Source organism: Taeniopygia guttata, chromosome 15, assembly GCF_048771995.1.
Source record: "Taeniopygia guttata chromosome 15, bTaeGut7.mat, whole genome shotgun sequence".
Taxonomy (NCBI): Eukaryota; Metazoa; Chordata; class Aves; order Passeriformes; family Estrildidae; genus Taeniopygia; species Taeniopygia guttata.
The window spans coordinates 6717186-6744314 of NC_133040.1; the positions used below are offsets into that span (position 1 = coordinate 6717186).

The 27129-nt window shown below is 41.8% G+C and overlaps 1 protein-coding gene across 39 annotated transcripts in view; it reads right to left on the bottom strand.

The window, feature by feature from the left end:
- Window positions 1–27129, bottom strand: part of ARVCF (ARVCF delta catenin family member) — a 245958-nt gene that overhangs the window by 116957 nt on the left and 101872 nt on the right. For 2 of the 39 annotated variants that reach the window (XM_072936296.1, XM_072936294.1), the window contains exon 2: window positions 4791–4869. The exons of 34 other annotated variants lie outside the window; for them this stretch is intronic. Coding sequence is in view for 2 of the 5 variants with exons in the window: in XM_030285455.4 (XP_030141315.1) it covers window positions 19440–19460 (21 nt within the window). In the remaining 3 variants the exon portion in view is untranslated. Of the gene's footprint in view, window positions 1–4790; window positions 4870–19439; window positions 23720–27129 lie in introns of those variants that run through there. 3 more of the 39 variants (XM_072936297.1, XM_030285455.4, XM_002195237.7) reach the window with 3 other exon arrangements.

Sequence of the window (27129 nt, forward strand, 5' to 3'; positions counted from 1 at the left end):
AATCAGGAAATACATAAAAAAAATTAATATAATCAAGAAAAGCAAAGGACCTGACAGCAAATCAGTGAAGCCAAAAGCAGACACAGTTATTTACTACAGTAAAAAAAAAATTAAAAACCCCCAAACCTGGAGCTAATTTACTCATGTATGACATATTTTACTACTGCTCCTAAACACTGGCAAATCACATATGTGTATTTCAAAATAAAATGAGTTATTTATGGCTTTTTAAAATATTACAAGAAATTTACAGGCACAAAATCCATAAGAACACAACCAGAGCATTCTGACCTGAGTAAATCAGAGGATTCCACACGCCAACTGATGCTCAAATATAAAAATTAAAACCAGAATGCAGCACTGACAGCTGGTAAGAATTTCAGAAATGTAAAAATGGTAGAAGTCAGCAAAACAATAGTCAGAGCCAATAATCAGGGGCTCAGACTTGGGTCCTACATGTCTGCTCACCTTACAAGTTTTGTGGGCCAAGTACCAGTACTGGATATTGAACTCTCTCTCTTGACCCCCAGGTGAGTGGGAGAAATAAGAGTGTATACTCACTGAATTTATCTTCCCTGAAGAATTCCCATTTCTTTCAAATGTTGCCTTGAACCAAAATACTCCATCCCAGCTGCTGCATTGTCCTGGGTACCTTACTAACTCCTGCTTAGCTTTGATAACAGAACAGGCAAGATCCTTTTCCAATCATTTCTTAATATTTCTTCCTGTGTCTTATTAAAATTTCTTTCCAGCTTCTTCTTTGGTTGCCATCTATCTTTTGTACAGATGAAGTCTGTCCAATCCAGCAAGTCCAGGTTCTCATTACTGCAGCAATGGCAGTGATGCAGGAATTTTAAATACGTGGGTTTAGCTGGTGTGTACTCATTGGGGTAACTGTGAATGCAGTGTAAGAATTACTCACTGCAGTGATTTCAAAAGGATACTTTAATAGCTTTTTGTAAAAAAGGAAGTTTGAGCTTCTGAATCACCTATGTAAAACAATCAAATCTGCCCATTTTTTTTTTAACTACGAACACAGTCTTTTTGTTGTATTCCAGTAAAGCTGCTTCATTGTAACCGGGCATGTTGCACAATGCCAATTTTCAGCCTCTAGTGTCACAGGGAAATTCTCACTCGAGTAACTTCCATTCAGCCCTAGCCAAGAGCATTAGAATTTGTATAAAGCTGACATGCTTTACTCAGAGAACAGCACCCAACCAATCCATTCCAAACAATCAATAAAGTTTACTATACCGACCCAAAATTCAGAATTGAGGACACATCTTTGAAGTTATCTAGAATATCATCCCTGGGAGAAAACTACTCACTAAAGCCACTTCATTTTAGTTTTTATTTTGTGTTTGCTTTGTGGTTTTTTTTTAAATAAGCAAGCAAGATTATGACAGAAATTATGCAATAGAGAGAAAAGGGGCTTATCTAAAGTAAATAAAGCCTCCTGTTTGCAACCAGCTGACAGCATTTGGTATTTCTCCTTCCCTCCCCCTCTTTATGACCAACTTTTCTAGTTACAAATCAACTTTCAGAAGAGATTTTCAGGTGAGTAATGACTCCCTTCTTGGTGTGGCCATTCTCGTGGCACCACTGAGCAGGAAAATTGATAGGATATGGTGCACATTTGACAGTGAGCAGTTCAGACACTGAATTCTGTTTGAACTTGCACAATTTTTTTTAATCTTCACTTTTTAGAATGCTAGGTACATTATAAAGAGCAATGCAAGCTTGAGATGCACCCATCAGTAAGTTCAATGCAACTCAAGAAGACTTAGGGAGTTTATATTCAAGTAACTCCAATTTCCTTAGACTTCCAGAAACATCACCACACAACCTTGAGACAGCTCCCCCCCCCCCCCCCCCAAAAAAGATGCCTTGCATTAATCAAATTATGCAGTACCAGCAGATAAGGGGCTGCCAGTGGCTTTTTAATGAGAAAGAAGACAGGGGTAAGATGTTCAGGATGAGTGACTTCTTGTCCAAACCTTCTCTACAGACCAATCCTCCCAGTAAGTCACAGGCAGTCACATTTTCTCCTGACAGCCATCAGAGGAAGAACACTGAGGGCAATGCTCTGGGAAGAATGTGCCTCTCATCAGCCTGGGAACAGAGGAAGTTGCCTGTGAGAGCTCCCCAACAGCTAAAGCAGAACTGCCATGATGTGCTGGCAGAGTGAACCTGAGCACCTCCAGTTTCTACAGCAGCCACAGTTCTGCCTGCTCAACCTCTCAGGTAACCAAGGACTCCAGGCTACACCTGTCTGTACAGACAACATATCCACAGGCACTCTGACATACACATGCTACCAAATAAACTACAAAAATGGAAAGGACAGAGGTACCATGGTATTCAAATGAGAGCTTTCAAACTGGAAACACAACCAGAAGAAGTTAGGACAGCAATCTGACATTGTCTCCAACAAAGCTGCTTTAAACAGGAACATCACATTTATCAACAAATTCCTCCTGTTTGTTTTTTCACTATCCAGCAGAAACAGGTCAGATGAGCCATGTACATGCAAAAACTCCTACTGGCTGTACTTTGTGGGCAGTGTTGACTACTTATGTCTCACTTGCCATGTCTCTTACCACCCACCAAATCCACAGGGATCAGCATCTGGACTCTTCACTGTTGTTGGCAACACAGACACAGCAAAAGGTCCAATCTTCAGCCCTGGAGCCACAGGTGCTCCTGGCACGGTGCCTGCTCTCATCTCAGCCCACATAGGGCATGGATTATTTACTCTGTCAAAACATTCAGAGATATTTAACCTGTCCAAGGACTGTCCACTTGTCTGCCCACAAGGGAGAGGAATGAAATTAGTCATTATAAAGAAAAAAACCTCTTACAGCTCCTTTTCCTCTGCTCTGTGAGGAACATGCCCAGCAGAAGTGATACCAGCAGAAGCAAGTACCCTGAGCCTTTTTATCAGTAACACAAAGGGGAGTGAACAGGGGGTAACTCTCCAGGGACCAGATCTCTGAATGGGGCAAGACATGATGGGGTGTTCCAACATGCCTTTCCTCTTTACATTGTTATCTCAGAAATCTAGATTCAAATCATCAGACTTAGTACTTTATCATTTCAGATTTTGCCCAAAGAAGTCTTGAAAATCACATCATGCACTGGAAACAGTAATTTTTGGCTGACTTAGCCAAAACTTCAGAGAATTAACTGTTTACTGATATTCTCACAGAGTTAGTCAACAACCTACAGAATGCTACATTAGCTCCCCACAGCCAAACTAACAGACTTTTCAGTAAAAAAGACACTGGAGTAGGGTTCCCCAGGACAAGAGCCACTATGGAACCCTTCTTCAGCCTGATGATGGGCCCCCAGAGCTTGCCCTAACTCTCAGCAGCAAGACGAGCATTACCCTTAAGAATGTGTGAGCTTTTTGACTAATTTTTTCTGTTTAATAAAATCAAGACATACAAGATAGAAGGTAAAGAGAGGGAGGACAAAGCAAACTGTCTAGGATGCTTTTTTAGATTTTTTTGTTCTGTAGAAAAAGAAACAAACCCAGGGAGCCCTATGGCACAGGAGGTTCTAACTGTTCTCTGTAGACCTTCCAAGCACAAAAAAAGAAAAACAAAGACATTAATCCCAGCAGTAACAATGCCAATAACCACATTCCAAAAGCCATGGTGCAGTTAAGGTGCCTCACTGCTTCATCACCATCACAGTACATCATGGCAGGTAAGAAACGTGGAATTGGAATTCTCCAAACCTATGGGAATAGAAATCTTACATCAATTTCAGGAAAGATCAGGGGAAAAGTCTTAACTTTTCTCCACTTGCTTAGCACCTGTCACATTTAAAGGATGACAAAAATACTCTGCTCCCTTAAAATCTGGAAATTTAACAGGGAGTATTTCCTCAGCAATGATCCTCCTGCACTTGGCTCACTAGTCTGCTGTCATTCCAAATGCCTCTGGAAACATCAGTAGGATCCAGATACCCCAATTAAAAGCTGGCATGTACTCAACTGCACTGCTGAACCACCAAATGTTAGTCCTCCAATTACTGTCCAACAACTCCCTCTGCAAAGCTGCCCCTCCAACACTCCATTCTGTGACCGGCAGTAGCCGGTTTGGGAAGTTTGCAAGAATTTAAAATAAATGTATCACTTTCCTAACAAAAACAGTGAAGTTCTTCTAGGCATAGTACAATCAATTTAGTCCTGGTACTCATAAAAGCTCTTAAAACCTCCAAGGCTCCCCTAGCACTCCAACTATATTTAGATAAATGTTGAGCCTAGAAACTTAATTGTTGTCCTCCTGATACAACTGCCTCCTGTCTTCAGCTCCCATAGTCAGAGCTACTGAAGGAGACACTGCCATTAACTGAAGCCTCTTCTGCAATAAAATCCACAGCATGAAAAATGCAGAAATGGGTGACGTGGAAGGGGGGGGGGGGGGGGGTCACAACCCAGAGAATTTGCAAGCAACAAGTAGACATGTATGGCTAAATCTTGGTACAAAAGGACACTCAGCCTTCACTCAGAGCTCTGCACACCACTGCTTTGACTCACAGTTCATGTCACTCACACAAAATGCCTGTTTAGGGAAGAGCACAAAGCTGAATTGGAAGAAGCAAGCAAAAGGAAAGAAGTCAACTCCTACATATTCAGCAATGGAGCTAGCACAGACTGTGCACTCACTACAGCAGAAAAGGCCTATTCTATTTACCTGCTGTTGCTAAATTCAAAACCAGTTTATTTACATGAGATTTTTTTGTAACAAACAACATTCAAGTGGAAGGCATAAGTAGCTTACTTGAAAAGACAGCAGGCAGCTAAAGTAGATATGGCTTACAACCTTTCTTTTTTGAGCTGGTCACTTGAACAGAAGAGTTCTGGAAACAAACAAAATACCATCAAAATCAGTATTCTGGTTCCTCTTTGTGGCACGAAATAAACTTCCATCCTACTAAACCAGCTGACTGGTTTCACCAGCATCACCTGAGCTTAGAAACTTAGGATGTTTTAATTTACTTGTTTCACAATGGGCTATCCCTTCAATTTTTCAGCATCTTGGCATGCTTGGTGATTATTTTAAAATATTTAAATATTTAAGTATTTAAAAATTTCAGGAGATTTGCCAGCCTGAAAGGAGAAAAATCCTGTGGGATCTCATCAGTGTAAATAAATACCTGACAGGATGGTGCAGGGACCATGGAGTCAGTGGTGTCCAGGGTAAGGACAAGAGGCTTTGGGCACAAACTCAAACACAGAAGGTTCTGTCTCAGCACCAGACACTGTGAGGTAGACTGAGAATTACTGAGATTGCTCTGGGAGGCTACAGAGTGTTGGTTCTTGGAGCCATCCAAAAGCCACCTGCAAGTGGCCCTTGCAGGGGGCTGGACCAGATGATTTCCAGAGGTCCCTTCCAACCTCAGCCACTTGGTGATTCTCCTGCTCCAAAATATATCCTGCTGGTTTTGAACTTATAAATCTGCATTCCAGTTCCTCTCCAGACACTCCCCACCGAAAGCATGCCAACAGGGAAAAACAAACCTCAAAGCCTTTCTGAATTGCCTCCCCCACATTCAAATCTGCAGTGGCCATAAACTCATGCATAATAATGATCAGCTTTACTTGGGGCTAAATAAACAGACTTCACTCAGCACCGCTTTGTAACTGTGGCACAGAAGACCATGAGTTTCCTTTTGCTCAGGCAAATAGATACAAAAATAAATCTGGAACTTTGGAAGAGTTTGTCTTCTGGGTATCTACCTCATCCAAAACACATCTGTCCAAATAATTAATAGGCCATAATCTTAAGTGATACAAAATAAAATAAGAAATATCTGCTCCACACAGTTTAAAGCATCTCGCTGTATTTTCAGGCATGATCTGAAACCTACACCCCTCAAAATGCCAGAAGCACTCAGATAACCCCAGAGTTACATCCCCTGGTTTCCTCAGCACAGAGTGCACTCTCCAGGAACTGTGACCTGCTTACCTTTACTTCAGTAACAAAATGTTGACAATCCCTCCAGAATTCATTCCTTTAAGGGAAGGAGCAAAAGTTCAAAGTTATCTCTAGGAGATGTGCTAAATCCTGCCCAGTCTGTCTCATCTCCCCACTGCCCAGCTGGATTGGATGGCCTGGCAAAGCTGTCTCTTGCTCACCTTCAGCCTCCCCTGATCCTGCTAAAGGGATCACTTCAACAAGTCAAAGCATGCAAATATACCTTTCACAATCTCCCTTTTAAAAAGCTCCTTAAAATCTGGCTCTTCATCAGTCATCATTGTAAAAACCTCTCCACTCTCTGCCTATGTGACCTAATTTATTTAAAGAACAGGTTCCTGAGGCTCCTCTCTGGCAATTCAACCCCCTTAAATCAGGCACCTTTAATCACATGGTCCCCACCAGGGGTAAGAGTGAGGCAGGTTCTCATGTATGTTCTTTATACCTGCAATATATTCCTAATACTCTAACAGATATCTGCTTTCTGTCATACTCTGTGCTTGTTTAACCTTTACATCATTGTTGTCTAGAATTAATTCTATGTAATCTCTGACAGACTGTCTCCATGGTATTGACACATCACCCCACATTATTATATACTGACATTCACAGCCACTTCATGAGACAAATGGTCCTCACTTAGATGCTAAATCAGCAGCCATAGTATGCTCTAACGTGCTTCTCCCTGAATTGATCCCTGCTATTGTCAGCCACAAAAATGCAACTGATCTTCATTCATCACATTTCAATTAAACTTCAATAAGACTGACTCCAAGAGTGCCACCATCATCACCAGATGGCTGAAAGTTCAACTCAGCACCAACAAACTTAACTTGCTGTGCCTCCTGCTCCTGTTTGGTACCAACTCATTGTCCTCTAAAGCAAGAAACACCAAAGATAACCCAGAGCTTGGATCTAGTCAGACAGTTTGCAGCACTTAAAGCACCTACAGGCATTGTGGAGTGTAAAGATATCACAGAAAGCAAGGAACAGCAGAGCATCCAGTGTCCCTGCTATGAAGTTTTTACATATGCATGTGGATGCTTTGTAGTTCTGGAAAACTTTTAAGGAAGCTCAAATATTCAAAAGTATATTACAAGTGAGGCATTGAGTAGCTCCCAAACCTTTCTGACAGCTGACACCTTTTACACTTAGCAAATTCAGTGAGCTAAAGAAAGAAATATTTGAATTAGTGTATTGTACTTCCAAAATGAGGAGTACTGGGCTATAGAGATTTATTTTCTTTACATCTTATGCTACTTCAACAGCCAGCTAAAAATAGAAAAATGGTAATTATTTAGCACATCTTTAAAGCAACAATTTCCCTCCCAATTAATTTCCAGTTCCTCAGTTTAATTATGTACTCATATTTTCTTGACGCACACACTGCAAGAAGCTGAATGTGTTTCCTGTAAATTTAACCACCTTCAGAAATAAGGACCCTAAAAGAATTTTGTAAGCAAATAGGAAGTCCATGCCACTAAATCTGCCAGGATGGGGAGAAGGCAGAAATTGATGTCACCAGACAGTAAACTCTGGAGCCTGAACTCGAGTAACAAGCTGCTTTCACTTGCCCTCAGGGTAAATGACCTCAACAGAATAACAAGTAGTTCCGGCCAAAATAAGAACGAAACTCATCTCTCCCCCCAGAAAACAGGGGTCATCATTATTGCACACATCAGCCACTGTGGAGCCCAACCAGGAGTCTTAATGTCTACTGAAGCTGCAGACAGCCCAGTCCTATTTCTGTAAAGTTTAGAGACAAAACTGCTGTACATTTCTTTAATATATGACTGGAGCCTTGGGGAGGGAGTGGAAAGCAGAGAGATCAAGCACTGCCTTTGTGGTGCCAGAGCAGAAGTACCACCAGGGCAGAGCGATGCACTCTGCTGCACTGGATCAGGCAGGAACACACAGACCTTTCTCCATGCAAAGCCAGGAGAAGGTTACCTCCAACAGCTCCTATTATTTTCTTTTCAGCATTTCTCTATTCTTCTACCCTGTGCCCTTATCCTAGAAGGGGCAGTGGTCCAAAAGCCAAGGAACAAAGCAAGAGAGGCTCTTTAGCTCAGAGGAGGGCACAGAGCTCCCCTGCACACAGAGCCCTGCCTCGCTGGGGGATACAGAGGTGCCTGTGCAGAGACTCTCCTGCCACAGGACACTCCTCACTCACCCAGCTGAGACAGGACTGCCTTGAACCTGCACCTGAAACATGCCTTGGTATTTAATGCAATCCTCTGCTGTGCACCTGCATGGCTTTTGTCTCCTGTTGGAGGCATGAGGGGAAGGGAGATTCTTTGCAGGTAAGAGATTACTTCAGTATTGTACAATCAGAAGACAAGAAGAAAAGAGCCCCTTACTACTCAAAGCTCTGTCATTTGAGCACAACGAAGGGGAACTTTTAGAACAAAGCATTTCTGAAATCCAGCATCTGCTAAAAGCTTACACGTTTCAAGCCTGTCTAGATTACTAACTAGGTCCAAGTGGAAATGCACAATCAGACAATAGAATGAAGGCAAGGTTAGCATAAAGTGCAATGATCTTATAAAATATTTAAGCAAAGCATGTGACCACTGATAATATGCACTTTGACTGAACAATAGGCTGTGCACATAAACAATGTAGGGCTTTGGGGATTTTCCTCCAAACTTCTAGCATATGGGCATTTGTGGGCAGGGAGGAAAAAAAGTTTAAGAAAGAAAAAACAAGCAGCATACACAGAGACACATTCCAGACTGGCATGGTAGAGTCCCTTTAAAGTATATTTGTAATATTATGCACATTCTAGCTAAGAACAGACACATGTACACACCAAGAGGTTCTGGAACCTTTAGGTTATTGAGGAAACAACACAAGAGGAAGGATTCTGCTGAGAACAAAGCTCTCATACTTACCTGCAATCAGCAACTTCAGCAGGCTGATTCTGTGCCGAGGCGGGTCAAACCCAAACAAATCCATGGTTTAATTATTAATAAAGCCCCCATCCCAGCTAAGGCAGGCAGGCAGCTGTACAAGAGTATAAACACAATAAATTACAGTATTTTAAACTCACCTGCTTAAAAATCAAGTTTTTTTTTCAAAAATTAGAATACCAGAAGGAGGCCAGTTAACAGGACGAAACTTCATTTCTCTTCTGAATCACACACTTCATCTGAACACAGCACCTATTCCTTAAACCACTCAATTGACAAAGCCTGGGTAGGCTCCCTTCCTGCTCCAAACCCCAGAACAGAGAAACTCCAAGAAAATTAAGCCAGCAATGATAATTGCTCCTAAGAAACACCCAGAGATGGTAATTATTTGCATGCCTTGCTTTACAATAAATAGTCTGACATCAGGCAAAAGCAAGTTTTACAGGACCTTATGCAGCACACCAGCAGTAAAATTCACTTGCTTATCAACCAGAGATTAAGGGAAGGCTTGCATCCAGAAAATATTCCAGGTATGGTGTCACAGACCAAAACTTGGGGAAAAAGTGTGATGGAGGTTATAGGCTGTAGCGATGGATTCATGAAATTCATGTCAGCTTGGGGACAGGCTGAAGCAGGAAAAGGGGCCATGAACTGCACACTCAGTTCCAGCATCACTGCACTGAAGAGTCTGGACACCACGGCTAACTTGCCCCTCAATTCAGGGAGCTCTGTCTCCTTTTATCCAGGGGCATTAAAATCTTACCAGGAAACAGCTGAAAAACTGGCTACTGTTAATTTGTGCCAAGTGAGGAATTCTACACAAGGAGCAGTGCTCAGGCTTTCTAGGAAGATAACTCACAATAGCTTACTTCAACCTTGCTAAGTAGTAAAAATACAAAACCATTTCCTATGGTTATGGCAGATCCTATTTATGCTTAGAGGGAAAATATAAATAATTAAGAAGATATCATATGCCCTTTGTCCTCCTTAGTCTACCTTCATTACCACTGACCAATTTTTCTGGAAAAGGTGAACAGTGGGTTCAAATCCAAATCTCCGAGAAGACTTTAATTAATGTCTTTACGCTGAGAGTGACCCTTTGTAAACAAACATTCTTTTGCAGATGCAGTAAGTTTGATCATCACCATGACCACCATCAAACACTGCATGGTTTCCATGAAGGAACTGATGTGATACAAAATTCCAGAAGATAATGAAGACTCTCTTTACACAGCTACTACACATTGTGTGCCAGCAAAACACTGTACCAGCTTAAAAAGCTGAGAAGGCAAAGAAGATGAATAACAGAATACATAGAATTTTAACTAGAAACAAATTATACTCTGTAAATTTATATTTTAAGGTCTTTAGACCTATAACACTGACACTGACACATCCATAAGCTGGGAGTGGTAGTCAAGTTCACACCCCAAGGAAACCTTCAGTGTTCCAGCTGTACCTGCAGTTGTCCTCATCTGTACATCTACAGCTTAAGAACAAATTAAATCACAAAGTGATGTTCTGTAACACAAGTTTTCCACTGCATTTGTAGCTACTGTGTACATTTAGGCTCTCTGCAAAATGTTTCTTTAAACTGCAGCCTATTGGATACAAAGTACAGACAAAAGCTGTAAGAGAATTCTATAAATTCTGGGATAATCCCAATACTGGTCAATCATACATCTTATTTAAAAAATGCGATCAATACTGGAGATATAAAATATTAAAGAAATACTTAAGGCAGATCTCGCTACTCCTCACACCTACTACAGGATGGAGCTGCATGTTTCCCCTACTCTTGCTGGTTTTGTAAGTAACTGCATCTGAATTAAACCCAGAAGACTTATGAAAAATTGATGTTACACCAGAAGAAATTTTTGCCTAAGGTGTTATAAAAACTGCACCCCAGTTTTTATAACAATAAAATAATTACTCTCCTGTTACTGAAGTTGCACAGGACACCCCTGCCAACAAGGCAAGGGGCTAAAACTGTCAGAGAAGATAAAAAGAACAGGGCAAGATTATTACACTGAAATCCCAGGATCAACATCTTACTTAAGGGAAGATTCATTCAAATTTCATCAACCTATTGAATGAATAAGGTAAGCAGAAAGGATGCCAGCATCAAAGGGGAATTAATGATGACCTGAATTTGAAACACAGCAATCGCCCACACAGAGACTGAGACTCACAACGCCTCTGTGCCGCCCGGATTCGTCAGAGAAGGCTGCATTCTGGGACATGTCAATTAAAATTAAGAATGAAATAACTCTGTGCAACGGTGCTGAATGGCATTTTCTCTCAAGAGACCACAAGTTCCTATTGAGATTTCAGCTGTGCAATCAGATTTCCATTCTTAACTCTTTCATTCCCAATGTAATTGATCGGTTCATAGCACTCTTCCTTCAATTCTCAGCTAAATCCAACGACATAATTGTATAGAGTCTTGGACCTACCTGTAGCCAAAATCTGGACTATACTTCTCCAGTAGTGAGACACGAGTGCTGCAGAACACCAGCTCTAAATGCCTTTGGGCACTATCGGAACTGAGCTGAGAAATTCAGGAACAAGATAAAAACCCAAGAAGCTGCAGTGTAACCCCAGGCTGAAGTGCACTGCTCAACCAGGCAAACCAGGCAACAATTCTGAGAAACTGGACCTCAAGAGTTGCCAGGGCCAATATTTGTGTTTCACTTGTCCAATGGAGAAGTCAGCCTTCATCACCTCACACTACCTGTCCCACCCACCGCGTGTCCCAGAGCTGCTTCCCAGCAGGGTGAGCAGCCCCTGCTCAGCGGGGATGGGACCAGGAACCCACACAACCCCTGGGCAGCCAGGGCTGCACTCCCACCACCACTGTGGGCATCACAACTGAGCAGAACCCCCAACAGAGGGCATCTCATGAAGTGCTCAACAAAGCCATCATGACATTTTACCTCAGGAGAACAAGGGAGCTGCATTTTAAGAGGGAAGTACCTTTCACAAATTTTTGCAATTCAAAAATCCATAGGAAATATTAGGAAAAAAAGTAGTTCAAGTGTTGTGTTTCAACACAACATTAACTTAAAAGGCATTTTTCAAAAACATTTATCTGTAATTTACAATCAGGAGAAAACTAATTCTCCTTGTCCCTTTAAAGGAAAACTATGAATTTTTAGAAGACTAAAACAAAACACTTAAGGGAATTTTAACTACAGGAAGAAAGGATAAGAGCATGGGGGAAGAACCCAACAGACTTCACAAATATTTTTGCAATTCTAGTTGCCAAAACAGTATTCACATAATGTACCTCAGCCAAGTTTCTCTGAACAAAAAAATCCAAAGAGCAACAATTCATGAAATACACCCACACATTTGCAGTGTCTTTATGCAAGCATACACAGCACTTCAGCTGCTGTGGACATGACTCTTCCTTTATTATCTTGATTTACATGGCAGATGCTGATTTTACCAGTGTCTCCTTTTCTGGAAGGGCTCTGGAATTCAGCCAAGCTAGGCATGGGTGTTACACATTATACGCTATGCCTCTTGGTAGAGGCAGCAAACGAAGAAATTAAATTTTATCTGAGTACTGTAAAGTTTGCACTGGCACTGTTAAACTGAAATTTTGAAGTGTCAGCTTTGTGGGAAAAAAAATAGAACTGAGCCCATGTAAATGAAAGAAATAAAGATGATTCTTACTGGAGTCTCAAAGACCAAGAGGAAGAAAAACTTACTAGATTAACAGTGTGCCACACTAGACTTAGGGAAACTGCAGGCAGATGCTTCAGTTCCTATTTAAACATCAAAACCAATAGTCAGGTTTTCCAAATCACTCAGCAGATTGACACAGCACCTTTTAATTGATCTCTAATTATATCTGCAGCTGGTGAAAACTTTTAAAGGTTCGAAAGTCTGTCCCTCAATCCTGGTTACCTACATAGCAGCAGTTTTCTCTAAATATTTGGCCCTTGAAGACAAGGCAGGGAAAAATAAATGTTTCAATCCAACATATTAAGAAGAGTCACAACTTTTTCAGCAATGAACCGAACAACGTTCTCCCTCTCACTATGCTTTTTCATATGGCTGATGGAAGATAATTTCTGTGTGTTAAAATATAAAAGCTGCAACTGTAAATATGAAGGTCCATCATCAGTACATAAAAAATTAATTGGTGCTTCTTTGCACTCCTTGCAGTGCAAGAAGGGTGGGTGCTGTGTCACTTTCTGTTTGCTTCATATTTCCTGAACATTATCCAAGTCTTTTTCCCCCAACTCCTACATCTAAAATGACTGATGGCTGCTGGTTTTGATGTAATTACAAATGGCTCTCCCCTCCAGAAACAACCTGCTAAAATGAACATTGTACCTTAGAAGCTCAGTACTACTCTTAAAATTGCCAACAGTGTGCAGTAATACATAGCCCTGGTATTACTGTGTCACTAACTGGTGTCATGGCTGTCACTGAGAGATGAAAAGCTGAAAGGAAAAAGAAATCGGATGTGATAAGACTGCATCACAAAATACAAGATAAATGTGTTACCATGACCAAGATGCATTCTAACCTCAGGTAATAAAATAACATGTCTTGGTGAAAAGAATTACCCAAATGAGATGAAAATGCTAAGGACAAATCTAGCACACATGTACTCCCATTTACATATGCTAATGTGAAGAATACATTCTTGTAAACATATTGTAGTCCATTCAAAACTAATGTTTCACATTACTGCAGTGCAGTACTGTGTGAAGCCCTATATGTAATCTTTCATTGGTTTCTTTACCAATCCTTTCTCTAGAGCTACTTGGAATTAACATACTTCCAAAGGCCTGTACTGAGTGACTTTATCTTATTCAAATTTGGAGCTCTCATCTCTGCATAACTGTGGTAGAGACACTGATCTGTGTCTTTGCTGAAGTATCACACACCCAACCAGCCAAGGCCCTCAGTGCCATGCCCAGGAGCCAAAAGGATCTTTATGCCCTTAACAGCAAATTCACCTGAGAATCATATCAAAGGAGAGGGATGCAAATAGCTTCATATGCAAAACTTAAGAGAATAGTTTCCAGGAGTTTACAATTCAAGCAGCAGAATAATCCTGGTCACACACAGGATCTGTTTACATCTCAGGGCTCCACCATCCATAAACAAATTGTGTTGCAGCTCTTTCACCAGCTCCTTAATCAATTACAAGCTTGCACTTTGAAAGGACTTCTGAACATTCCAGATTATTCTTCTGATCAGTCTTACACTACACACATCCAGAGTAATGCTAGTTAAATTAAACCATCTTCTCATCTCCACAGATGTATTTTTATACCCACACACATATATATATAAACACACAAAAATACAATCCCTACTGTACAAAAATAAGCCCTGACTCTGGTTTCATTACAGACTTTCAGGAACAACTCTCTGAACACTACAATAATTTTGCTGAGAAAGTTTTACTTGAAATACAAGTTCAGAACTGTGCCAAGTGATTTAGCTTCTAGAGGCAGAAATTCCAAAGCTCAAAAATACTTCAAAAGTTTAGTTAAAACACTTTCTTTTTTGAACACTGAGGAGTTGTGATGCTAAGGATAGATGTGTGGGATTGGACAAAAGGGGAAACTCTGGTATTTCAATCTCCTGCTGTAAGCAGGTGTGGGCCTGACTCATCAAAGAGGCAGAGAACACCACTGAAGTTATGGATTTTCACATTACTGCAGTATAGAGGGAGCACCGAGTTCATGGAGTTTTCATCCCTTAATACAACAGAAAGGTTTCTGCCCACCCATTTGTGGGTGGGCAGAATCTTAGATACAAAAGATTATGCTGCCCTAAGAAAGCAAGTGTTGCTCATCTGGCTTCTCTCAGGTATAGTCACAGTTCCTCATTCTTAGGCAAATTAAAAAAAGGTCCCAAAGCCTGGCTGCAACTTAATGAGAGACAGAAGACACAAAAGACACAGTGACATTTAAAACTATCAACGTTTGAGCCTTCAGCTTTCCTTTTATCCAAGACTTTGAAATATGCTCTCTCTGGTCTAAGAATTTATTTCAGGGACTCCATTTACTCTTCAGAACTCCACTGGAAAAACAAAACCAAAGAAAACCTACTAGCAAAATCGTGTGTTTCACTTTTCACATGCTACTGAAACAACAGTGGGTTTAAAAACATCTTAAGAATAGAGTCTTGTTATTGCTCCAGTCTGTCCTTGGGAAGATCTGCACAAACCAAATGTATACAGAACTCCCAGGCCAAGGCACTTGAGATTTTGTATGTACTGTCACCTTGTTTCACCAGCAGAGCCATCACACAAGCCCCTGCCCACACGCTCCTGTTCATCCCCCTGCTCTTTTCTTTCTTCCAAGAACTTCATACAGAGCCACTTCTCCTCCCCGTTTCGTGCCCAGGAGGAAGGTACAACCCTTCCAAGGGCCTCAGACAGCCTGCTTCAGGAGGCAATTCCTCTTTTCAAGAAGCTTTATGGTTTGCTTCAGCTCTTCAGCTGCATCAGTTCCCTGGTTCTGTCCCCAGAGTGGTCCCCAAACATGAGGGCATTAACTTGTTGCATTTTGGGAAACCAAGAGCCAGCAGCAGGGAAGAACAGGATTTTCTGAACCCAAAGGCTGAACCTCCCATCTCACACCACAATATCCACAAATATTCCCACAAAGGAGAACAAGCAGTGGTGCAGCCTGAAGCAGGAGCTTTTTAGAAGTTTCCTAGCATTATAGCTACAAAATTTTGGTAGAACAGAGGAAATAACTTAGAGCAACTGAGGAACAGAGGCAGGAACAGGTAAAGACATACTAAGAATATGCTAAAATCCGTATATTCAGTGAAAGGCCTTGTTATTTTAACACGCAAATGCAAGGACAACACTTCACCAGTGGCCTTGATCCTACTCCTACTGAATCAAATCTTAAATTAGTGGGAGAAATGAACTCCTGGGAAAAGAAGTGTTTGCAATTCAACATTTGTAAGCAGCCTTGTTACAAACATCCAGTCCATCCAGTTTCAAATGTGATTGTTTAACACACTTTTCTGTCCATTTTATTTTCCTTAATCATTATTCCTACATTTGGAAAGACCTTGAGTCCAAACATTTGTTTAAGAAAAAACAAACAAACAAACAAAAAAACCTACACCAACCAAACCCACCAAAACATATTTTTATTTTTAGTAACTGCAATGTAATTCAAGTAAAATTTGCAGGCAGCCTGATGCTCCATATACAACAGCTCCAGACCCTGGGGACAGGTGGTTAAGCAGTACAGCCTCAGGAAGTTCAATTGCAGGAATGCTTTGCTTGGTATGTCCATTGCTGTTACAAAGCTGTGCACTCACACAAAATGGACATTATAGGCCCTCACATCTCCAACAGCAATTTTAAAGGAACACAGCTCCTACTGAGGCATTTTCAGAAACAGAACACTTCCATTTCCACATCTCGCACAGGGGGTCCTCCTGCAGCTCCAAGGCTTCCTCGTTATGCTGAAGGACTCAGCTATGCGATCTCCTCCATGGGAGGCAATGGCACATTCTCACACCTGAGGTGATGTCCCACACCTGAATTGGGCAGTAACTGCCCAAAGAATTCAAAAATCCACTGTCCTGTAGACAATTATTGCCTCTGTGGCAGAGCTCACACAAGTGTGTGCCTCCATTCAGTTGCCCCTGTACCTAGTTCAACACCCCAGTGAGTCCCAAAACACATTCCCTTTGCCCAGCTCTGCTACAGAGATCACACCTGCTGCCAAAGGGAATGCTTGGGGGAGCAAGGAGGACTCAATACTGGAGACTGCTACATCTCTTCACTCCAAGGCAGTAAAGCATATCAGACCTGTTGTACGTGAGAATGCATGGGTGAATACCTACAGAGATCCATGCCAAACCTCACACTCCCTTCTTATCTGGTTTTTGTAATATGACTTGACCACTTGCTTGGAAAATGATGATTCTGTTGCATGCTGCACCTCCATGAACATTTCTTCCACAAGCTTTAGCTTTCCATCACTGGTACAGACTCATAGCAGGGATGTCACTAATGCATTAAATGCTTATTCATCTTGCCAGATCTACAATTTCATGCTCTCTCACATCAGTATTATCCTCTAGTGAAATGCTTCAGGAACAAAGTGCTGAGGAAGGCCAGCTTTACTGAGGTCAGTGCCTGAATCCAGAATGTTAATAAAGTATTTTCCAAAGCGAGAATAACAGAGAACTGAAGAGCTTTTGGCAAAAGTCACTTTAAGTGACTCCTCTCCCCTTCACAACTTCATGGCCCTGAGGCAAGCCAGCACTTTGAGTTTCAGATCCAGATCAAAGCCGTATGTGATACTGCATGAACACACATTTTAACAGTTCCAGACTTCAAGATCCTTCTCAGTTTCATAAACTCTTTAGTTACTTCCAAGGCCACTGCAGATACTCAGCACAAACTTCAACAGCCTTCATCGCTCATGAGCGGGAAGGGGAATGGCCAAGGGAGGACTCAAGAAGGCGACACTCAACCCCCACATCATGGCCACATTTCTGGTTTCCAGCGTTTGGGTCCTCTACCAGTGCTCTCAGGTACAATGCTGCTTTTGTGGCCCAGAACTTCAGGAAGCATGACTATTCCCAGCAAAATAATGATTAGAAGTTATTCTTCATTCTTTTTAGTTACTATTTCACAGCTGTCCTTATCTAAACACAACAGGCCTTCAGTTAATGTGGCAGAAATCCATTGTAGTATCTCTCCTATCTTTATCTGTATGGGTTACATAGACTTGTCATCCACCCCAAAGTCATTTATTCATTTGGTTTAGTTTTACTTAATTGTGACCATTACAGCTAAATAATTACTTCTTAGAGGCCCTGTAACTGCACAGTAAATTTTTCTAACAACTCATGGCTTAAAACTACCACCTTCCATTACGCAAAGTATTCCCTAATAAACTGCTGTGCTACCAGATTGAACAGTTATTCTGTGAAAAGACCTCAGAATGAATCCAGAACCATTACTCCAACAGAAGAGATAAAATACCACATCTCTGTCTAATCCTCAGCTATGACAGACAGTGTGAAAATTAAAACCATGACATTTTTTTTGTTTTGATATGGGAGAAGAATTTACAAGCTAACTGAAAACCATGACCTAAAGTGATTAACTACAACCTTCCACTCTCAAGCTTTTCCGCCTATCAACACAGAAAACCCAGAAGACATGAACACAGCTGTACTGCACGGGTCAAAAGACATGGAATACATCTCTTTTTTTTTTACTGTTAGCATTCTGCTCCTTACCTCCAGCTTTTTCCTTTATATATTAAGAAAACCGAGACTAAACTAAAATCCCTTGGAGCTGCTAACTAGATCATCTATCTCAAACTCAACAATCCATTGCACATAATTTGACAGGTACAGTAGCTGTGGGTCAGGCAATATGAACAGCACCAGACAAATCAAATCCCTTCCTAAGACACCCACAGGAAGCATGACACACAAACAAGTACCCAAACAAACCAGCATTCAGCCACCTCCAGCAGGCAGGACTGTGATTCCAGGGAATCCTACAGACAAAGAAATGCTCACTGCAGGACCCAGCTGAAAGGGCTACTTTCCCCTCAAGGGAATCAGCATCCTATTTGCATCATGAAATGATTCAGCCTTCTGTTACTGAGATGGGTGGGTGAAACACAGGGTGTTAAACCAAGCCAGAGAAACTCTAACAGCCCCAGTGCAATGAGCCTAAACAAACTCAGGGATGTATTATCACTGATGTATTACTCTGGCATTTTCATATTCTACAGTACTCTGTTTTAAATTACAAAGGGAGGGGAGAAAAAAGAGGATTAAGAAAAAGACACAACCTCATCCTAGTTGGAGAAGCAGCTCTACCCTGCCACCACCTGAATTTATCAGGTTTCCTGAGGCTTACAAGGTAGGAGAAGGTTACCCAGGAAAAGCACCTATGAATTACAGGAGTCTATACGATCTCTATTTATTTAAATCTAGTCCACAACAGCTTTGCCTTGGAATACTCAATGACACTTGAAAGTAAGGAATAATATTTGAAATATTTTTACACCAAGTTGTAACTCCATTGTAACTACTAAGACGACAGCCAAGAAGAACTTTATGTTTAAGATAACATTTAGAGTGAAAAACCACCGTTTTTCCTCTGGTATGTCCAACAACAAAATCAAAGAGAAAGCCAGGGAGCAGAGTATGGGAAAAGCAAACATTGAACAAAAGCACAATAGCAAAGCTTTCTCTTTTAAAAGCACTATTTCTAGCTGCTCATGTCAAAGAGCTCCCTAGATTTATTGAGCAGGACGAGAAGGTCAAAGAACACAATGGCTCGCTTTTTTTGGGTGTTTCACCAGTTAACACAACAGAGACAAAAGCAGATTCTCTCTCGAATGCTCTGCTAGAAAGGGCAGCTCAGCTTTTGCTCTTAGTTCTCATCTAAAAACGAAAACACAAGTAAACAACCCCTTCCAGCGCTGACAGCTTTCTCCACGCCACCAGGACCCCGCACACGCGGCCGCAGAGCCCGAGGGAAGGACACAAGTTTCGCACTAACCTGTTTGAGTTCCGCAGGCATTTATGCGAGGCGCAGGTCCCGCTGTCCCCAGCACGGAACACCTCCGGCTGCCCGCAGCCCCGCGGACCCAGCCCGCTGCTCTGACCGCCTCCGGAGCCTCTTCCCCAGCCGAAGCTCGCTCCTTTTGTACCCAGCCCGCTACCCTCGGCGCCCCAGAGCCCCTCCGCAGCCTCCCTACGGACTGAGCCCATCCAGAGAAGAGCCCCGCTCCGCCGGCAGGACGGGCACGGCCGCGGCTCCGGCAGGGGACGCGTCCCCGTCCCTCTCACATGGCCGAGCGCCGCTGCCCCGGCGCCGGGAGGCTCCGTGCGGGGGGCGGCACTGACGGGCAGCCGCAGCCGGAGCGGCCACGCCCGGCGCGCCGGGGGAGCTCGGAGAGGGGCAGGGCCGGGCAGCGGGGAGAGCCGCGGGATCGGCCCCGGCTGCGCCCGCCCGGCCCCGGCTGCGCCCGCCCGGCCCCGGCTGCGCCCGGCGCCGCCGCTCGGTCCCTCCGGCTGCCGGCGGCTGCACCGAGCGACTGCGCGCCCGGAGCCCCGGGGGTTCCCCCGCTCCCCGGCCCGCCCCCCCGATCTCTCCTGATGGATTCCGGAGACAAAGAGGGAAGCCGCCTGCTCCCGGCGTCTCGGAGCGGTAACCTGCCGGCTCCGGCGGCACACAGCCCTTCCCACAGCGCCTGCCCGGAGAGCGCAGCTGCCTCCGGAATTACAGGGCGGTCTGCAAGAAAGCACAAGAAAAAAAACCGTCTCGCTTGCTTACTTTTTGCACTTCACTTCGAGATTAATGGCATCCCTAATGCACCAACACCAGAGAACGATGATCTTCCATCGCCGTCTCCTCCCTCTTCTATTTCACACAGGTGCGGTGCGGCTTAGAGCTAAAAAGTACAACTGGCCTCATTTTTTAAAGCCATTCACCTGCCCAAAAACCTGTCCCACATTCATTAGAAGATTGGCTGGATAAATTACTCATTACCAAAATGAATGCCAGGTGTGCTATGCCTTGCATCCACCACATTCTGCAACAAAATCTGGGACTTCACAGCACGGTTCAACACAGTTCTCACATCCATCTATTGGAAGTACCTAGTTTTTAACATTCATTATTTGAACAAGGCTGCAAACCTCTATGAAATACCTGGGAAGAAGGAGATCCTTCCCATACTTCTTATTCTAGGATCTGATCCTTCCTTTTGCTCTTTCCACAAAATCACAAGAAGTGATGTATTAAATATTTTAAGACATCAAGTCTTGAAAGAAAGAGATTTAGGCTGGTGGGTGTAAACCAACATTAACTAAACCTGAAACATTTTTTCCCCTGGAGCTACAACAGGGCAAGAGGAGATGCTCAGCCAGCCCTGAAGCAGAGCCCTGCCCTTCTATGGAAGCTGTTGGCCAGATCTGGGAGGGACTGAGACCCCCAGTGCTGAAAACCCAGCACTGCTTGCAGATACCAGCCAAGAAGCAATGGTGGGTCTTCCTTTTCCTACGAGGTTCCTGCAGCAAGCCACAGCAATTAGTAAATCCAACACTGTAACAGCTGGTGGCTGAACAATGGTAATTAGGGACTGAAAGACACTAGCATCAAATTAGAGACTATCCTTGGAAAACAGGCATGGTCAGAGTCAGGGAGACCAACTATACACCAGGAAGAAAAGTACAGCTGAATTGTCTTTAATTATCAGAATAGGCACCTTTGCACAAAAAGTTCTTTTCATCCCAGCTTCCAGGTTCCCTGAAAATTTTAAAACATCCTTCCAGTGCCCCCATAACTAACAGTTAATTTGTATAAATCTTACCAGAGGAACCTGAAAAAGTGGCATCTCCTCTACAGACATTTAAGAGTGGAAGAAATGTTTCAGACCTATTTAATCCTAATTTCAGCCTTCCTACTACTGCCAGTGTCAGCATTCCAGAGGTATACTAAAGCTAAGCCTTTGTATTTTAGGGGCAGAGAACAGGGCAGAGCTACTTTACTCAGCTCATCCTAGTTTGTTTAGAAATAAATGCTTTCAAGTTTGACAAGGGCGTTGGTAGATGTTGCACAAGGTTTAGCTGAAGTGATTTGCTTCACTGGAGGGAAAAGATGTATTCTATCTACAGGGGAATAATTTAGAGGCAACTGTAGTGTCCATTAATAAAATACATAAAGGCCAAAGCAAAAGCAATGAGGTTTGTATGAGTCTCCTGTACTTTTGTACAGTGCTCTCCCACCCCTTCTCCTTGTCCAACTTTTCTTCAGTTAACAAACTAAAATAGCTCCACTTTTGTTGAGGCCATGCTGGCACAGAACAGCACCATTCAATTTAGCCATGCACATGGCTGTGTGCCAGACCTTTATACCCTGTCAAAGAAAAAAGCAGTGTAAAGCCTATATCCATAGGGCACTGAAGGAGCTACTCCTGCATGCAAAGTGACGAAACTGAAAACCTTCCTAGCTGCACTTGCCAATTCTTACTCACATAAGAAGTCTCTCATGTTGTAAACCCACGTGTATTTGTGCATGCCACGCAAGATTAGTGCTGCTGAATTTTGAAGTCCCACCTGCTGGAGTCAGGTTATTATTTAAAAACATGCTTTTCCTCTAAAATATAAAATAGATGCATGTAGACCTTCTGGTAGTAAAGTAAATTTTGAAAATATTTTGACTCAAAGCTAAAAGATTTTTTTTAAGGGAAATTACATATCAAGTCCCCTTAGCCTCTTGCAATATTTTACTAGCTCATACAATTCTGAATGCTGAGATTTGGCAATGTGAAATCAAAGAACTAATTACCTAAAAAAGAGTTATGGATTAGATCCCTAAGGTTATACTGAACTTCCAGATTCTGGCAACAAACACTCTATCCATTAGTATCAGACTGCTGACTACATCACAACCTTCCCCTCTTTTTTTTTTTTAATGAACCTTAAATTCTTAATCTGTCTTTTTTTTCCCAGCTGCAAAAGTAGGGTGAAACCTTCTTTCTTCTTGCTGAGAAATTAAAAATTTATAAATGGGAAGGGATTTAATTCTTTGGAAGATGGAATAGTATAGAATCTCAGCCAAGCTCTCTTTTCTTATTTTCTCCCATTACCCTTAAAAAATTCCCCATCACTAGTGCTGCTCTATAGATTGATCTTCTCTCAGAGGCAGTAAAAAGGAAATGGTTTACAGCTCTGCCTGGGATCATAACATATGGCTTCAGTGATATGTAACTTCCATAAACCCAACAGAGCAAGAAGGCACGAAATGAATCAAGAATCCCAGCTAACCATATAGGCAATATCACCACCATCATCCATGGCAATTCTCCGAATTAGAGAGCCTGTATTCATACAGGGACTTCCATGCCAAGGTATTTGATTGTCCTTTTGTGAATTTCGCACAGCAAATAAACAAAGTAAGTGGGAGAACTAGAGCACAGCACCCTGGGATGTGTCACAGTGCCCTACAGTTGTGATTTCAATCCACACAAATGCAAACAGAACATTCTATCTCCGAGATACATTTTGAAATATTTTCCTGTTAGCGCTATCATCATTTTTAAATGTATTTGAAAAGTTACAGGAGCCCTTTCAAAGCATCTGTACTTGCTCCAAAATGGCTGCATGACTGTAGTAGGACACATCAACCCAGGTATCTCCAACGTTGCTATGGTTTTGACAATCTTCTTGCTCCCATACGGCAAGTTTAGAAATGGAGACAAAGCCAGACTGCCTCAACAGGGAGCTGTTGTATAAATGGAGGATAATTTCAGGTGTCTTCTTTAAGAAGTCAGTATTAAAAAGAGGTCTAAATAATCACAAGGCTGAAGAAAAACACAGCAAAGCAGTCACTTTCTACAGGCTGACACCACTAGGCATTTCAGTAAGTGCAGGGGATTTTAATTTGTATACCAACACGGCTTCCATCTTTCTACATCTAGCATCAGTCAACTCCATTTCATCTAAGTTGTCATATGACAGGACGAGAACAAGGACAGTCTGGTGACAGCACTGCTTACATTAGAAACAAAGGACAGAGGAAGGTACATGTCACTGCATATAGGTCACAACTGAATGAATGACCTATGTTTCCTCCCCGCAGCTTCATTTAGGTAAGAACTACGTTTAGGTAAGAATCAACAGGATTTTAAAGGGAGAAAAATATGAAAAAAAAATTAATTACTGTGACATTTATAACAGAATGACAACAGCAAGGAAAACAGATCAAGTTAAGGTTGGTACTGTGACCATAATTTCATGCTGTAGTTATTGGAAAGGAAAACAAAGACTCAAATGCAGGAAAGAAAGACCCAGTATTAACCATTTTTCATTTCTTAGATTCTGTTTTGGTTTGTGGATTTTCCAGACGATTTGTGCTGTATTTCATGCTGCATATTACAAACTCTTGCTCAGAAGGGACCAGCTTAACTTGTCATTCTCTCGTCCAGAAGGCAAAAATGTGGTTTGCCATGATGTACCGGACTGATAACTGTCTGCACAATCTACCCATTTTCATGGTAATTACTGTCCTCTTCAAACCAAAACCTGAAGCTGTTTTGCAGTCCCTTCTGAAGAGAGAATTAAGGTCTCTGTGTAGGAAATTTATTCCAGAACAGGTTTCTTCTACTTTAAATAGTTATATATGAAAATAAGACCTTAAAAAAGGAAGAAGAGCTAATCAGATGGGTTAGAAACATAGACACTACAGTTCTTTTCAATCTTTAACTACAGTATTCTAAAAATGCCCTGTGCCAGCATTTTAGATGAAGTCCTTAAAATGAACTCTTGACAGTATTCCACAGCATTTCCCAGTCACCACAACTGCGGATAAAAAATATTCTCTCCAGCTAGTAATTTAGTAGCTTAAAAAAGAAGCAGTTGTTGGGGTTTTGTTTGGTTGGTTTGTGTTTTGGTTTCTTTTTTTTTATATTACCTAAATAAATAGTAAACTGTGACATACATTTAAATCAAAGGCTCTAATTATAGCTGGCACACAGCCTCAGGCTGCCCATGGCCATCTTTGGCCATTCTGTTCTCAGTCACACGGATGACTTCAGTGAATCACTCCACATTTGAGACAAAGCAAGCAGGAATGTAATTTGAACCATTAACAAGATGGCTTAAACTAGCAAAAGACTCAGTAATTTATCAATGTCATCATAAACCAACATCTCTTTTGGGCTCTTCCAGCATTAGTTCACAAGAGCTTACAGACACTGCAAACACCTGAAAGGGAACCATAGAAAATTTTTGAGTTTAAAATCAAGGTTGAACCCTATGGGTCCAAAGCCCAAAAGGCTCAGGGGAAGAGGAAATTGCCAGGTTGGCTGCTTGGTGGTTTTAAAGTTTCTGCAAAAGCTTTCTGCAGCCACATGTGGCTGTGTGAGGGAAGAGGCTCACAAAGGCTGACCAGCTCCTGGCAACACCTCGCAGGGATGAAGCTCTGCCTCGCTGCACCCCTACCGATCAAGGCCTGTATTAGGAACAAAATCTTTTCATTGAAGTGGGAGATACAGTACAAAAAGATTTTGTGATGGTTTAAAATCTTTCTTCCTGAAGATCCCAACTAAACTAACACAGTCGTATGCTTGGGAACTAAAAAGTAGGACAACTGAAAATCTTAAAAGTCAGGACAATTAATCATGTTCTGCTGTCTGAACTGAGAAACAAACAAGCAGCAGGACATAAAAAATAAATCACAACTTTAATGTAAGATGATTCATGTTAATTATCAAGAAGCAAATGTGGTAAATGGGACTAGAGTAATTTTTTTAAAAAAAAATCCTGTTAAACCTGATACTATTCTTTAACATTTACATTTTAATGTTCCTGTTTTAAGACTTTTTTAATAATAATTTGCTGTTTTACTTGCTAATGTTGTAACACTCAGAGACATCATGCAAAGAAAAACTTAAGATGACTGACTACATAATGAGAACACACTGCAATCAGAATTTAATTTTAGTGTTTTTCTCTTATATGTTCTCCTAGAAGAAAACATAGTTCTATTAGTAAAGCAATGTAAAATCATGGAAAATTACTATAGAACAGTGAATTTGTCATTCAATTTAAAATATTTTTAATTAAAACCTGGCACAGCTCCAGGCCAGAAAGGCTAACAGTTGTGAAAAGTCATTCTTTCACAAGTCTTGTCAAATAAACTAAGAAAATACTTGCTTTTCAGTTGCTTCCAAAACCTCATTCAATAAAAAATTACACTAAACAATACGAGTTGGAACCATCAAGGCAAATGAAACTGCAAAAATATTTGAGATGCTTAGGGCAAACATGGCCATTGCTTTGCACTATTACAATCATTACTGCAAAGCAGTTGCTGTCCTGCAGACAAACATTAGATGGCACTTTGGAATTCAGCAGTTCCCACAGAGAGTTGCACAGCACATACTTAACAAATGAAGTGTGAGATGTGAATGTGAGGCATTTATGATGACAGAGAAAAAAATTACATTTCTGCAAAGGTGTGATTTTTGGAGCTGGAAGTATATTTTCAACCTGCACATGTAAAGCTATAAAATAGTATGTAATTGTTTTGAAAAAAACCCCAAATTTTATAGAGAATAAAGTAATTCTTCCTCCAGACAGAAGGTCAGTTTCTCAGTCGCTGGGCTCCCTTTTTATTTTTTATTGAATCATTTGGAATCTATTTTTTAAACTAGACTCGCTAACGAAGTTTTACACAAATACTTCTCAGATAACAGATCAGATTTTGAGTAGATTCAGCTGCATGCCAGCAGTTCTGAGCCCCAAATAACTCTCCTAAGTGGGGTTTAAGTAGTTTGCTTATCAAATAAATCCCTTCTGGAAAGAACTGCACAGCTTCTGATTCAGCTGGTCAAATCTTCTTAACTGCTGCTGAAACTGATACTATTATTCCCATTCCCTTGTATCTGTGTTTTTACCATCTAAGGCCTTAAATGAAGACTGAAGAATAATCACAGGGTTGAGACTATTCAAGAAACAGAAGAACAAGAACATGTAAATTCTTGCTGGAGTAATACTTGAGTCCATTTTCAGAGTCTCTCATATGATACATACCAAGATTCCTCCTGTTGCACAAATTTTTTTTTTAACTTCTCTTTTTTTTTGGCTTCTGCTATGGAATTCCTCCTGCAATACATAAAGCAAGCTGTAGGATTTCTTTTGGAATTTGGGTCATCCCAACAGAAAGGCAAACAGTAGGAGCTCCTCAGTGGTGCCACAAGCCATGCTGTCACTTTGTGAAGTCTCTAGCTGGCACCTGCAGTGATTCCAGGAGAGCTCCTGCTCTGGCAGCAGCACTGCCCCAAGCCAGCTGCAGGGCTTTGTGCCCAAGGAGCACCAGCTCCTGCTCCTGCTTCCACTCTTGCTCAGCTATTAGCCAAAGGTCCTGGCTCTCACACTAAACCAGGAGCTGATGCTTTCACAGAGATGGGACAATAATCCTAAAAAAGATGCTCCAAGTTCCAACCTCCAAGCTAAGTGCAATTATTATCATGTCCAACACAGGAGAAGCCAGGGACGAGGGCAGATGGGAACACATTTCCCTGAAAAGTAGCTGAGTAATGGCTCCTGATGCTGTTCCTAATAGCTGGGATCCCTAGGTAGTGTACGTACCTCTCAGCTCACACTGAATTCTGATCTAAGAACTCATTCTCCCATGGGAATCATATTCCCAAATCTCCCTCCTCCTTCCCCCCAGAACCTTT